At 38.5% G+C, this 15,224-nt stretch overlaps 1 protein-coding gene across 2 annotated transcripts in view; it reads right to left on the bottom strand.

Annotated features, from left to right (window-relative positions):
* LOC306865287 (leucine zipper transcription factor-like protein 1) overlaps window positions 1–15,224 on the bottom strand; it is a 52,825-nt gene that overhangs the window by 2,195 nt on the left and 35,406 nt on the right. Inside the window, exons 4-8 of one of the 2 annotated variants that reach the window (XM_079409820.1) lie at window positions 4,774–4,831; window positions 1,433–1,504; window positions 1,260–1,325; window positions 814–891; window positions 38–214 (exon numbers count right to left, since the gene is read on the bottom strand). In XM_079409820.1, the coding sequence (XP_079265946.1) occupies window positions 38–214; window positions 814–891; window positions 1,260–1,325; window positions 1,433–1,504; window positions 4,774–4,831 (451 nt within the window). The remainder of the gene's footprint in view (window positions 1–37; window positions 215–813; window positions 892–1,259; window positions 1,326–1,432; window positions 1,505–4,773; window positions 4,832–15,224) is intronic. The other variant, XM_079409821.1, reaches the window with a different exon arrangement.

Raw genomic sequence — 15,224 nt, 5'->3', positions numbered from 1 at the left:
AGTGTCTGATAAGTGCTACAGCGCTGAATAAGTGTACCTTCTCAGCAAGAGAAAGTTGCTCCTGGACACGGAGCAGGTCATGTTTGGCAGATACCAGGCAGTCCTGCAGGTCTTTCTGAGAAGCAACGTTGGCATTCAGGGTCTTTTCAAAGTCAGCCTGCATTGCTGCAACTGTGCCTTCCAGATTTGTTATCTCCTGAGTGTGTATTGCAGACTATTAAAGAAAATGCCTGTAAATATTTTGTCATTATACTGCTGTGTGTACAATTTACAAAAAAATAAATAAAATAAAATTTACATGCATATATCATACTGTACACTTTGCAATAAAATTAAAACAGCACATACCACAGAGTTTCCATGAAGCCAAACAAAAAGTTATATAAAAAAAGAGGTGAGAAAAAAAAACAAAAAAACAAACAAACTCATAAACAACAAAAAGTAAGTCATGTTACCAACAGTCTAAAATTGCCAGTTTAGCTCAGTCAGTGATATACAGTATTTAAAGCCCAAAGTATACTCTGGCAGTCCGTGTTCCACATAACACAATTTTCATCACCAGAAGTGTCTGCGGACATCCGCACACATCATCCACATGCAGCCCAATTTTGATGTCTGTGCAGACGATCTGCATACAACAGCGCAGACGCGAGGTTAGTGTTGAGACCAAATGAGTCCACTAAGTGGTACTGCGCGTGTGTCAAACTTGTTCATCCGCGGTTGAGTATACTTTAAAATCTGCGTGGACACAGCTACAGCTGTGCACGATACAGAGCGGAACACGGAAAAACAAGTATACCTGGGCCTTTATACCTGTTGATCTCCTTGGCTCTTCTGAAGGTCTTTCAAGGCTCTCTCCGCTTTTGACTTGTCATCCAGAGCACTCATGGCCTACAATACAACAGTTATAAAGGCAACACAAAAAATAATGTACAATAAAGGGCCCCTAAATCTATTTAGACATTGTCAAAATTAAAAAGGTCTTAATGTTATTGCATTAGATACAAAATATCAAATTTAATTTTCCTTTTATTTAAAGAAATGTACCACAACTTTTAAAGTTTTTAAACGTAAGCACACTTTTAAAGCAAAATATAAAAAAATATATATCTGCTGGTTTTTAATAATAAAAAAAAAAGAAGCAAGTTTCAGGGACCACAGTATATATCAAGTTTACCAATTTAGTACAGACATTCTTAGATTTAAAAATTTTTAGTTAAACATTATTATTAATATTATTATTATCACCATCTCTTCACCTGAGATTCCAAAGTTCTGAGTCTAGCTTTCAGTTTGTCATTGTCCTCTTGTAGTCTGGAAATCTCCTAAAAAAGAAAGTAAAAAAAGAGCTTCTTTATATACAGAACCTGTGTACATATTTGATTTGTTCAAAAAATAATAATAATAATAAATTTAAAAAAAATAATAATACCTTCTGGAGTAGTTCAGACACACCTCCTTCATTCAGAGGTGCTAATTTTGGCTTACTAGACTCCTGATTTACCTAAAAGCAAATAAAATAGATGCTTAATGTAATTCACTATTCAATGTCATATAGTACGGTCATTTTTATGAAAAATAAAAATTTGAGTGTTGTGGTTTATCAGCTTTGAAGCCATTAATATTGCTCATCTAAGGTACTCCTAAAAACCTGCTAAATAAACTCAACTTAATGCATTTCATGGGGTCTTTAAATAAATAATCTTTACGTTGAACCCATGAACTTGTGACCATGACACTGATTGGCTTCATCACTCTGTCTCCTCTCCACCAGTAAGCTGGTGTGTGGTGGGCGTTCTGGCGCACTATGGCTGCCGTCGCATCATCCAGGTGGATGCTGCACACTGGTAGTGGACGAGGAGACACCACCCCTCACAATGTAGAGCGCTTTGAGTGCTTAGAAAAAGCAGAAAAGCGCTATATAAATGTAATGAATTATGACAAGATACTAAGGGAATTTTAAGGGAAGTTTATTTGCTATCATTATAAGATTCGCACGAAAAGCTAAGAACATCACATCTTATGACCAGTGTTGGGGGTAACGCATTACAAGTAATGCAAGTTACATAATCAGATTACTTTTATTAAACTATACTTTTTCTAATAAGTAACACAGTTACTTTGTTTCCCATGTCTTGACTGACTGCTCTCATATTGCCATGTTGAGAGAAATCAGGAGTAAGTGCAGAGGCGTTGTGCGTGCTGTGTGAATATGATGCTTACTGTAGTTCTAGACTAAATATGAACATGTATTTACAGAATGACATATTCAGTATTCCTCAAAATGAATAAAACCAGTCAAATGCAAACTCAGAATATTATAGAAACCTGCAATAATTAAATGTTAAATAAGACAAAAACATTTATATATTTAATCCCATTTTATTAACCAATGTCTTTGCTACTGACCTTCAATGATCCAATTCAATCATACTAAGCAAAAATGACACATTTGTGTTTATTATTATTATTTATTATGACACATTTTTGTTATTGCTGAATCGTGTTGAACTTTCTTCTCCTGTATATTTTCGAACTCAATTTGTTTGAGCTGTACAGACATGAATTTACATTTCTTTCAGCTTGGGACATATTATTTTCACTTTTGTTGTGAAAAGAGCTTTTACATTTGTAAAAGAAGAACTTTTTATATTAAAATCAAACAAGCAAGCCCTTCCCAGATTTAAAAAGTAACTCAAAAGTAACAGTGCATTACTTTCCATAAAATGTAACCAAGTAACACGATTAGTTACTTTTGCGGCAGTAACGCAATATTGTAATGCATTACTTTTAAAAGTAACTTTCCCCAACACTGGCCATGACAGTCTAGAAGGACAAAAGATGTATTTCACACATTAACCTGAAAAATGTGTGAATTCTGAGCAGGCTGCCAATGTCATATATAATCAGTGGTGGAAATGGGGGGGGACGCGGGGGGACGGAGTCCGGGGAGTGAATTTCGAGGGGGGACGGCGTTTCATTTCCAACTGGTTAGATTTATTTGAAAATTAAAATGATTTCTATATTATATCCATTCAAAAGACTACAAAAGCGATCCCAGTTCTGCATAAACCGTAATGCAGTGCAGACTAAACAAAATGTAGCGGGATATTTGTGTCTATGGTTTGCTGGGCAATGCCGTCTTTGATTGGCCATCAAGAGCAGACTGCAGCCAATGGAAATGCTTCTCTATTGCTGCACATGCTGCTCCTCACAGCACAGATCGTGAAAGCAGACTGCAGTTTGTCATTCATTGTAACAAACAAAGTGTAGAAATAATAGATTCAGTTTGCAGTGTAGAGAGCTTCATTCACTAAAATAGAAGTTTGTGAGATCGTGATGAACTTAATGATTATAAAGAGTTTGCAAATGTGAAATTGAATTATTACAACAGATTTATACATTATTGATTTTATTCAAAAGTTAATATAAAGCGACTTACATTTTAGGAACACTTGTCTGATCTGTTGAGAACTATTTTGTTGATGAAATAAAGTCACAGCTGAGCCACTGCGCATCTCCAAGCAAACAGTGCTGTTTCAATTATGAATGAATCTTTGTTTTTGAACAAATCTAGTGAGTCGATGATTCTATGATCCATTCATAAAGAGAGTCACTTGCTTCATTCCTGAATGAATCAGCAGTTTGAACGAATCGATTAGATGAATGATTCAGTGACAGACAGTGACTTGCTGCCACCTACTGGGAGTTTCATTTTTAAAGTATACATTTTAATTGTTTAATGTTTCTGTATTCAATCTCATAACATTGTTTTTATTAAATATATTAATGCTACCTCTGAGTCTTGTTAAAAAGTCTGTAAATATTCCACATTTGTGCTCTTCTGTTCCGTGCAAAGATTAATTGTTGATGCTGATTTCAGGTCTTCCTGATTGTATCTTATTATTTTAAATGAATTTATTGTTTAATAATTTATTTATTTTTTACAAAAAGTTAATAAATTAATTTTGGCACAACATATGACATACATTTAATAAAGATAAAAATGGCATTACAAAAGGTTAAAAAAATACTTTAAGGAGTCAAACATCATCTTATAATAGTAAGTTTAATTTCTGTCATTGATCAGAAGTTGTTCCTAATTTCTTTCTTTATTTTTTTAAGTAGAAGCACTAGTGCTCCTGAAAAGAAACGTAAGTGTAGAGTCCTTAAGAATGTAATGTTACCTTTTAAAACTAATTGAAAAGGTTTTTGCAAAGTGTAAACTATGAAATATAATCTACAAATCATGCAATACTGTACCGCTAAATAAGACGTGTTTTGAGGGCTTAGCTAATCAGGCCAATGAGAGACAATCATTCTAATATTTTATGAAATCATCAGTTCATTTCACTAATCAATGTTTTTTTGTTTGTTTTTTATTAAACACAAGAGGTCATTAATAATAATTATATTATAAGATGCACAAATTCAAACACAACGCATCTTTAATTTGGGCAGAATTGCAGGTGCCTGTCTTAATGTACAAGAAGGTTTAGAGAAAATATGACATAAATTCTTAATAAATGTTTTCATAGATTATAAATGTTTTTATGATAAAATACATCCAAAAGGTAATCTAAAATTACCATTGTTATATAATGTGCCATGTCAAGACCTGTCGTCAAGTCAATATTATTTGTATAGCGCTTTTAACAATGCAAATTGTGTCAAAGCTTATTTACATCGGCTTGATATAAAGCTGGGTGGCTTTATATCAGCTTTACAGTATTTAGACGCGGAAATAGTTTGTCGAAATAGCAATGAGCTCACCTTGCTGTTGGCTTTGAAATCAGTCTTCTCAAACTCAGCTACTTGCTCCAGTAATTCTCTAATAGGATAATAAAAAATAAAAAAAATAAAAAAAAAACAGGGAATGAGAGAAATGTAAGGATTCGTTATGAATTTGGCACAACAGATGATTATAGATCATCTAATTACAGATAACCTAATAATAAATAGTTATAATTAACTTTAAAGGAGTCAAACCATAAGGATACATACTTCTATCTTATAGTATATGTATATATATATATATATATATATATATATATATATGTATATGTATATGTATATATATATATATATATGTATATATATATATATATATATATATATATATTAGGGCTGTCAACATTAACTCGTTAACGCATGTGATTAATCTAAACATTTTAATGCGTTAATATTTATTAATGCAAATTAATCGTTTGATAAGGTTTGACCCCAACTTTTTGCCATCATCGCAGCGCGGAAGGAAATCATTACCTGCGTCCCAATGTGCACGCTATCCATCCTAAATTCTATGTGATATTAGTAATTTTCAATACTATTTAGGGCAGATAGGGTGTTTGCACACTGGGACGCAGGGATTGTGTGATTATAAAGCGCCGGGCTCGACAAAAGTGAAGCGAACGCAGAGAGAGAGAGCGAGTATCCGAGAGAGAGAGAGCGAGAGAGAGAGAGAGAGAGAGTGCGTGAGAGATATGTATACTCATATGTGATAAGGGTACAGCGAACCAGTGTTGCCAGGGTTGCGGTTTTTCCGCACAATTGGGCTATTTTGAAAATACAGTGGCGGGAAAAATTACAGAGCCGTGGGTTGTGGTTTTTGGGGCTACTTTTATAATGTACCGCAGCCGCCCAAAGTTTATATATACACATGTGATCGCAAAAGGAAGTTATTACAAACCCTCAATGGTGGTTTAAAGTGAGTTCTGAGTAAAAGTGTACTATTAATCTCATAAATTGTCTTATGTAGCATAATGCTAATGTTAGCGCTAATGCACCTGCAGAATAGGTCCAATTATTCTTCATAATGCATTTTATCATAATACTTCATGTAAGGTCGCACAAAAATGTTTTGTTATATTTATTTAGAAATACTTTTGATAATAGTTGGGTAAATGTGTACTGGGATTGAAGCAATGTGGCTTGGTAAACGTTTTATTGTCAGTATAAAGGCTGATAATGGCTGAATTAAAACAAAAGAATAATAAGGATTATGTCTCATACCTGGCAGAGATGTGAAAGGTTAGGTTCCTTAAACTAGTTTGTCATGCATTCCTTTATTTCAACACATTTACAGGTAAGTAAATTTTAATCGATTGACAGCACTAATATATATATATAAGGAAGGAAAAGTGTGTATGATCTGTATATGTATACATATATGTATAGCATTTAGACATTTAGCAGAATATCCAAGCTGCTCTTTTCCATACATTCAATCCAAGTGAATGGGGACAGGAACTTTCAAGCTTCAGAAATGTCACAAAAAAAAAAAAAAAAAAAAACTATCATTGATATCACTGAAGTAATCAATATAACTATTACTAGTCCATTTAAGTCTTCTACAGAGCCCCTAAAGGGACATTTGCAAAAAATAAAGAATAAAGACTTTCGCGTGCGCAAGAGAAACGTTTCACGTGAGAACGAGAAACTATTGCTTGTGCATGAGAAACTATCGCGTGCTCACGAGAAACTTTCGTGTGCGCAGGAGAAACTTTTTGCGAGCTCAAGCGTTACAGTTTCCGTTTCCGTCACTTCTTCCATCTTACAAAGAAGAAAACAAGAGCATGCATGCACATGAATTAGCCTAATTGAGATCTATTTTGGCCTTCAATACGAAAACATTGTTTCTGTTCTTGCCTTTGGACACAGAGAAATCATCACTGAATGGCATAAGAACAGCTTCTTCCCTCAGGCTATATTCTAGCTGAACAATACATAGCCTAACATCTCAGGACTGTACATCTGTATGTAATTTCTCAAAACTTTTCATCTGTAAAATAGCACATTCATAATTCTTTAAATTTTCTCTATATTTTGTACATAACTTCCTAAAATATTTGCACGTTCATAATTCTATTAGATCTATATTTAATTACCATATAGCTATAATATATATATATATATATATATATATATATATATATATATATATATCAAGTTCAAGTTCAAGTTGAGCTTTATTGTCATTCCGCTACATGTGGGGACATACAGTGGAACGAAATGTCGTGTCTCGCAGGACCACGGTGCTACATAAATACAGACATACAACAATGAAGTAAAAAAAACACTATAAACCTATACACTACTAACAGATTTAACTATAAGTATACTATATATAACTATTTACCCTATACAAACTAAAAGAATAAAGGATAAAAAATACAACTATACGAATGCTTCACATAAATATTACCCTATACAAACTAAAAAATAGAAGATAAAAAATACAAACTATACGAATGCTTCACAAATACTGTACATGTGCAAAGAGAGACATTTGAGTCAGCAGCTGGTTGGGGAACAGTGCAGGATGATTTGTAGTGCATGAGCAAGTAAACATACATATATTGCTGAGTCTTTTGTGAGATTGTGCACACGCAGCAGTGTGTGTAAGTGTCCATAGTGCACATAGTGTAAAGTGTAAGTGTCCATAGTGCACATAGTGTAAAGTGTGAGTGTCCATAGTGTAAAGTGTCCATAGTGTAAAGAAAAAAAATAAATAAAAATAATTAAAGTTCCATACAGTTTTTCTTTGGTGTGGTAAGGTTTGGGGTGGGGGGTGGTCCATGTTCAGGAGGTAGGGGTTTGCATGGGGTTTCATGGGGTTTCAGAGGGGGGCGGGGTGGTTTGAGTTCAGGGCTCTCACAGCCTGGGGGAAAAAGCTGTTGAGCAGTCTGGCGGAGCGGGCTCTGATGCTCCGGTACCGTCTTCCTGATGGTAGGAGCTGGAAGAGACTGTGGGAGGGATGGGTGGAGTCCTTCACGATGCTGTTGGTTTTGCTGGAGCATCGTGTAAGGAAGATGTCCAGGATGGAGGGGAGAGGGGCACCGATGATCTTTGCAGCTGTGTTCACTGTCCGCTGGAGGGTCTTGCGGTCAGCAGCACTGCAGTTCCCGTACCAGACAGTGATGCAGCTGGTCAGCACACTCTCAATGGTGCCTCTGTAGAATGTGGTGAGGATGGGTGGAGGGAGACTTGCTCTTTTCAGCCGGCGGAGAAAGTGTAGGCGCTGTTGTGCCTTTTTGGAGAGTGACATGGTGTTGGTGGTCCAGGTGAGATCCTCTGTGATGTGCACCCCCAGGAATTTAGTGCTGCTGACTCTCTCCACAGTCGAGCTGTCGATGGTCAGTGGGGGGTGGTCAACGGAGTTTCTCCTGAAGTCCATCACAACCTCCTTTGTCTTCTCCACATTGAGGGACAGATTGTTTGTGCCACACCATTCAGCCAGCTGTGCCACTTCCTCTCTGTAGTGCGTTTCATCGTTGTTGCTGATGAGACCTACCACTGTTGTGTCATCAGCAAACTTGATGATGTGGTTGGAGCTGAACTTGGCAGTGCAGTCGTGGGTCAGCAGTGTGAAGAGCAGCGGGCTGAGCACACAGCCTTGTGGGGCACCTGTGCTCAGTGTTGTAGTGCTCGAGGTGTTGTTGCCGACACGGACTGACTGAGGTCTTCCAGGTAGAAAGTCCAGGATCCAGTTACAGAGGGAATTGTTAAAGCCCAGCAGGTTTATCTTATTTATGAGCTGTTGTGGGATTATTGTGTTGAATGCCGAGCTGAAGTCAATGAACAGCATTCTAACATAGGAGTCTTTATTTTCTAGGTGGGTAAGAGCCAGGTGGAGGGTGGAGGAAATTGCATCGTCCGTAGAGCGGTTTGGACGGTATGCAAACTGGAGCGGGTCGAGTGTGTTGGGGAGGCTGGTTTTGATGTTATGCATGACTAGCCTCTCAAAGCACTTCATCATGATTGGAGTCAGTGCTATGGGACGGTAGTCATTGAGACAGGACACAGGTGATTTATTTGGTACCGGTATGATTGTTGTGGATTTGAAACACGTGGGGACGACTGCCTGGCTCAGCGAGGTGTTGAAGATATCTGTTAGGACATCTGTCAGCTGTGCAGCACAGTCTCTCAGAACACGGCCAGGTATGTTGTCAGGACCCGCAGCCTTGCGTGGGTTAATCCTAGATAGGGTCTTCCTTACGTCGGCTGGAGACAGACAGAGCGCCCGGTCGTTGGGAGGTGTGGGCAGTTTTTGTGCAGGTGTGTCATTCTGCATTTCAAACCGTGAATAAAAGTGGTTGAGTGCATCGGGGAGGGATGTGTCCTCATCACAGGCCTGTGGCGGGGGCTTGTAGTCAGTGATGGTCTGAATGGCTTGCCACAGGCTCCGTGTGTCTCTGCTGTCTGTGAAGTGGTTGTTGATTTTTTGGGCATATGACCGTTTTGCTTTTTTGATGCCACAGGACAGATTGGCTCTTGCTGTTTTGAGGGCTGCTTTATCTCCTGATCTGAATGCTTCATCTCTGGTCTTTAGCAGCCCACGAACCTCTGCTGTCATCCATGGCTTCTGGTTTGCACATGTGGTGATGGTCTTGGTGACTGTCACATCATCAGTGCACTTTTTGATGTAAGCAGTCACAGTTTCAGTGTACTCATTCAGGTCTGTGTGGTTGTTGTAGGTGGCTGCCTCTTTAAACATGTTCCAGTCTGTGTCCTGGAAGCAGTCCTGCAGTGCTGAGGTGGCATTGTCTGGCCATACTGTGATCTGCTTTTCAACCGGTTTGGTGAGTTTGAGAAGTGGTCTATATGCTGGGATTAGCATAACAGTGATGTGGTCGGAGTACCCGAGGTGGGGGCGGGGTTCAGCCTTGTAAGAGTTCTTAACTGTTGTGTAAACAAAGTCCAGTGTGTTGTTTCCCCTTGTTGCAAAGTTCACATGTTGGTAGAACTTTGGCAAAACTGTCTTTAAGTTTGCGTGGTTGAAGTCACCGGCTATGATGAAAAAGCCGTCGGGGTTTTTTGTTTGTTGTTCACTGATGGCGCTATACAGTTCACGAAGCGCGTCCTTAGCGTTTGCACACGGGGGGATGTAAACCACAACGATAACAATGGCCGTGAACTCCCGCGGCAGATAGAACGGTCGACACTTCACAACCATAAACTCCACCAGCGATGAACAGTGTTTTGATAATACCGCAGCATTGTTACACCAGTCTTTGTTGATATACACACACAAGCCACCTCCGCGTGTCTTACCAGACAGTGATGAATCTCTGTCCGCTCGGAAGCTGGTTAGTCCGTGTAATTGAATGGCGGAGTCCGGGATGTTGTCGTTTAGCCATGTTTCGGTGAAAACAAACACGCAACAGTCCCTTGCCTCATGCTGTGTAGATCGACTGAGTTGAATTAAGTCCAGTTTGTTTTCCAGAGAGCGGACGTTTGAGAGCATGAGTGTTGGAAGAGCCGGTCTTGAGGGGTTAGCTCTTAGCCTAGCTCGTATACCTCCGCGCTTACCGCGCTTCCGTCCTCTCTCACACCGCTTGCGACGCTGCCTTGTGCGGGTAGCGTCAGTAGGCGAGGCCGCGGTCTCGAGGTCCGGCTCCAGCAGTAAACAAAGGCCTCGTAGCTTCTCAGTAGCCGCCGGCGAGAGTTGGTGTACGTAAGCGTTGCTGATATCCAAAAGACTTTGGCGATCACAGATGAATTCTGGGGTGATTTCCTTAAGAGTTAGCGGTAAACTGACACTATTTGGAGACGAACAGACGACATTAAACGACATAAAAGCACCGTCTTTGGGACCCGGAGCAGCCGCAGCGATCGATCACGCGGCCATCTTCCTTCCTTCTTCCGAGATATATATAAAATTTACTGTCTATTCTGTTTACTATTAGTGTTATATTTCATTCTATTACCTTAAATTATATGTATGTCTGCATGTCTGTACTTTCTCCACTGGATGCCCCTGTCATCAATGTTTTATAATATTCTTACTTCTCAAGATCAAAACATCCTTTATTAAACCACTTTGTCTGATTTAATGTATCTTTGCAGATTGCGGAGAAATGCTGATTCAGCCTCATACTCCACAAACTGCTCTAACGTAATACAAAATTAAAGTCAGCAGAATTGTTTTGTTTTCATCAGCATGTTTTCATCAGTTTGAAAATCATATTTCACTGGTTTGGACTCATGTCATCCAGAATTTGATATGAATATTCACAAAGCTGGAATGCTGCACTTTGCAACAATAGGCCTACAACTTGTGCTGAGAAGCAGCAGCCATCGACCAGAAGCGAGCAGAGAAAAGGAACTCCTCTCATATATATGTGCAGTCAGTCGATTAATAAAAATAGATCATTAATTGCCCTTTTTGTTTTTGTTTTTTTCTTCTCTGAAATCCGCATTGGTCTTTTCGCGACGATTAAATGTTTAATTTTACTTCTAAAATGCTTGTTAAACCAGTTTAAATGAAATATTGTAAACATGTTTAAACAGTGAAATATGTTGTATTAGGAACTGTATTTAACGAAAATTTAGGGAAAGAAAGAAAGAAAAATGTCAAAGAAAAAAAAACAAAAATGAAATGAAACTAACAGCAGTTATTGAAAACCTAAGGCTGGCCGCACACTAGAGGATTTTAAGCCCGATTTTAAGGAGATGGTCCTCACTGCAGAACACAAGATCCAGGGGGCGTGGTTGAATCTAGATCCAACTCCTCCCACTTTACATATACCTAAACCTACCCGTCACCCCCTGATCCCTAAACCCACCAATCCCCACCCCTAAACCACCATCTCCACCCCCTAGATGTGGATCCAACCCCGCCCCCTGGATCTTTGTTCTGCAGTGAGGGGCTACTGATTTTAAGGCCGATTTGCGTAGCCCGATTCACAGCTTGTCACAAACAATTTTTTGTGGTGTCATTACGATTATTTTTCTTCTCCCGATCGAGAAGGAGTGTCGCCGAACTCAAATCATAAATATAAAACATGTTCGATGTATATTTTATTAATGCTTGAAAAAATACAGAACAAAAGTGCCAAGGGTAAACATAAAAAAGAATATGTATAAAACGTACATATTAACTATACATGCATGTATATAATCAACAAATAAAATAATGAAAGGCCTTACTAAATCACAAATAGATTCACAGTTTTTACAGCTGTTTTGTTTGTACTCTCCTTAATGGTGCTTATATAGATATCTAATTCCTTAAGTACCACAGAAAAAATAGGTTTCTGATTGCTGAATTTACAATGATGAATATGAAACTTAAGTATAATCAAGAGAATAATTATGTAAGCCTCATTTTCAAACTTCTTGTCATAGTTCAAAAAAACAAGTATTACATGTTCATATAGTAAAAGAAAGTTGCATAACACTTTATAAATTTATAAATCTAGAAACCTCCCACCATAACCTCTTTGTCTATTGACAATGCCAGAAAATATGTACCGTTTCAGGGTGTCGTGAAAAGAATGAACAATTTACATCTATATCTTCAATAAATCTGGATTAAAAATGCTTAGCAGGGTAATATTTATGCAGTATCTTAAATGAAATTTCTTTAATTTTATTTGTAATGAAATATTTATTAGGTAATACCCAAACTTTCCTCCAATTAATATTTCTGATTAACTTAGACCAATAGAAAATAGCACTTGGCTAACTAACAATTTATTTTTGAAACAATAAAGGTACAGCCTTATAATTATTTTTTGCTAGATGAAAAACAAATTATGCCACAGAAAGTATCAGCAGGGTGAAGTAAAGAAGCATGTTTAGAGTATGAAATACCTCTACATAAAGACACAATACTAGAAGAGATAGCTCCAATTACAAAGGCATATTCTTTTGGGGTTAAGGGAAATTAAAATATGAAAGAAATTCATAAGTCATTAAAGACCCCTGAGAATTCAACAACTGTCCTACCAAAAGAATCCCTTTATCAAACCTGGTTTTCATAAATATACTCTTGTGTTTATACAGAATATTACAATTATTCCAGATATAATACTGGTGTGGAGAAAAATTGTGCTTGTAAATTAACTTCCACCCCAAAAGTACTTGCCTATGAAAAGCTGACAATTTAACAGGCAGTTTTTCAATTTTGTAATCACACATTAACAAAAATTAGACCAAATTGGTCAAAAACAGTACTAGATACGGAATTCCACACAGAAGAAAAGTTAATTTTGAAAGTGTTATTTAAGATTGAAAAATCTAAATAATCAAGACCACCATTTCTATATGAATTAACTATCACAGATGTTTTATTTTATTGCAAACGGTTTTTCCACAGAAAATTAACATTAACATTACATTGTTTGATCAATTATCTTATTTATTTTACTATCTGAATGAATTGAGGAAGCAACATACAGTCATGGCCAATAATATCGACACCCTTGGTAAATATGATCAAAGAAGGCTGTGGAAATTTATCTGCAATGTTAATACTTTTGGGATAAAAAAAAAAAAGGAATCCATGTGTACAATGAAATACACTGCTGTATTTTTGATGTTGTGGGCCTATATTTCTGCTGGAGGTCCTGGACATCTTGTTTAGACACATGGCATCATGGATTCTATCAAACAGCAACAGATAAAAAAAATCAATAAGTGACTGACTCTGTTAGAAATCTTATAATGGGCCATGTTTGGATCTTCCAACCACACAATAATCCAAACACAAACCTCGAAAACAACACAACAATGGGTCACTGAGCACAAAACCAAGCTTCTGCTATGGCCATTCCAGAGCTCTGATCTGAACCCTATAGAAAATGAGTGGGGTGAACTGAAGAGAAGCAGCACCGTCATGGAGCTGTGAATCTGAAGGATCTGGAGAGATTCTGGATGAAGGAATGGTCTCTGATCTCTTGTCAGGTGTTCTCTAACCTCATCAGGCATTATAGGAGAACATTTAGAGCTGTTAAACTGGCAAATGGAGGTTTCAAAAAGTATTGAATAAAAGGGTGCCGTTAATTGTGGCCAATGTATATTAGAGAAAAACATTTATTTCATAATGATATTTCCCCCATTTTAAATTCTTATTATCCAATGAAAGGTTAGATTTTTGCGAATTTTTAAAATAAAAGATCAAAAGGATGAACAATGCAGATTAGTTTTCATAGCCTTCTTTGAACATATTTACCAAGGGTGCCGATATTTTTGGCCATGACTGTAGGTAAGCTTAGAAATGCCTTCTGCTGTAGCCAGCAGAACAAGACCTTTAAGAGATAAATCTCTCTGTAACCAAAAATTAAATCTGTTCTTTACTTTTTTGGAGATAGTCATTGGAGGATCCTTTACAGGAATGTTACATATGGATTTGTCATGGCAACTATCGTACTATCGGTTCCCTGAGATACGGAACGAGTACTGCGTCTTGCTAAAGACGCTATGGGAAAAAGCCTTTTTTCCCCTTTACTGAAGCCTTATTCAATCACGCAGTGAAACTGCACGATCATTGGTTCGTGCAGTGTGTTAAAAACGAACCAATGTGTCGGCAGCGGAGCTGCACGAGCCTATGGCGACGGAGCCCGCCAGAATGGGCGGGGTTATCTGGCTATATAATCGGCCGTCTCGCCATAGGATCCTCAGGTTTACTTCGACTGAAGCGACGACTGAGTCGTGCAGCTACCTGGCACGGCAAAGTACGCAGTACTCGTTCCGTATCTCAGGGAACCGAGGTTACGATAGTAACCGAGTACGTTCCCTATCGATACTCCACTCGTACTGCGTCTTGCTAAAGACGCTATGGGAACACAATTCAATCACGCCGTGCTATGGTAGAGGAACGACTGTGTAAAATAGCTCCATAAGCATTCCATGCTCAGAGGGAAGTAGTATACTCGGGCTAAAGCGAGCTGAGCTCATAGAGGTCACGCTCGGCCCGGGTCATTCCATGTATTCCTCACATACTCAGCACTTTCAGGGCTAAGATATGTAAGGAACCCATCAGAGAGCTTGAGTGCCCATGCAGTCAAGAGTCCTCCGTTAGGGTTGTTCCCACAACGTAAGTCATACTCATCTAAGCAGATAGGACCCTGGCCTGCAAGGCTGGTACATCCAGCATATAAAACTTTGCAAATGTGGACGGCGAGGCCCAGCCGGCCGCCGCACAAATGTCTGTAATGGACACACCGCTAGACCAGGCCCATGACGAGGCAATGCCTCTAGTCGAATGGGCTCATACTCCAATGGGGCATTGAAGGCCCAAGGAAGAGTAAGCCAGCGTAACGGCATCCACTATCCATTAGAGAGTCTCTGCTTCGTGACCGGAAGCCCTTTGGCGCGGTTACCGAAGCTAACAAAGAGCTGTTCCGTTTGCCTGAAGGAGGCGGAACGCTCAAAGTAGATCCGTAGGGCTAACAGGGCATAACAAAATTAACTCCCAGTCCACCTCGGAGGGAGGAAGC

The sequence above is a fragment of the Barbus barbus genome (genome assembly GCF_936440315.1).
Source record: "Barbus barbus genome assembly, chromosome: 46".
In the NCBI taxonomy this organism is placed as follows: Eukaryota; Metazoa; Chordata; class Actinopteri; order Cypriniformes; family Cyprinidae; genus Barbus; species Barbus barbus.
The sequence above is the reverse complement of the archived record's forward strand: the minus strand, read 5'-3'. Positions and strand labels throughout refer to the sequence as shown.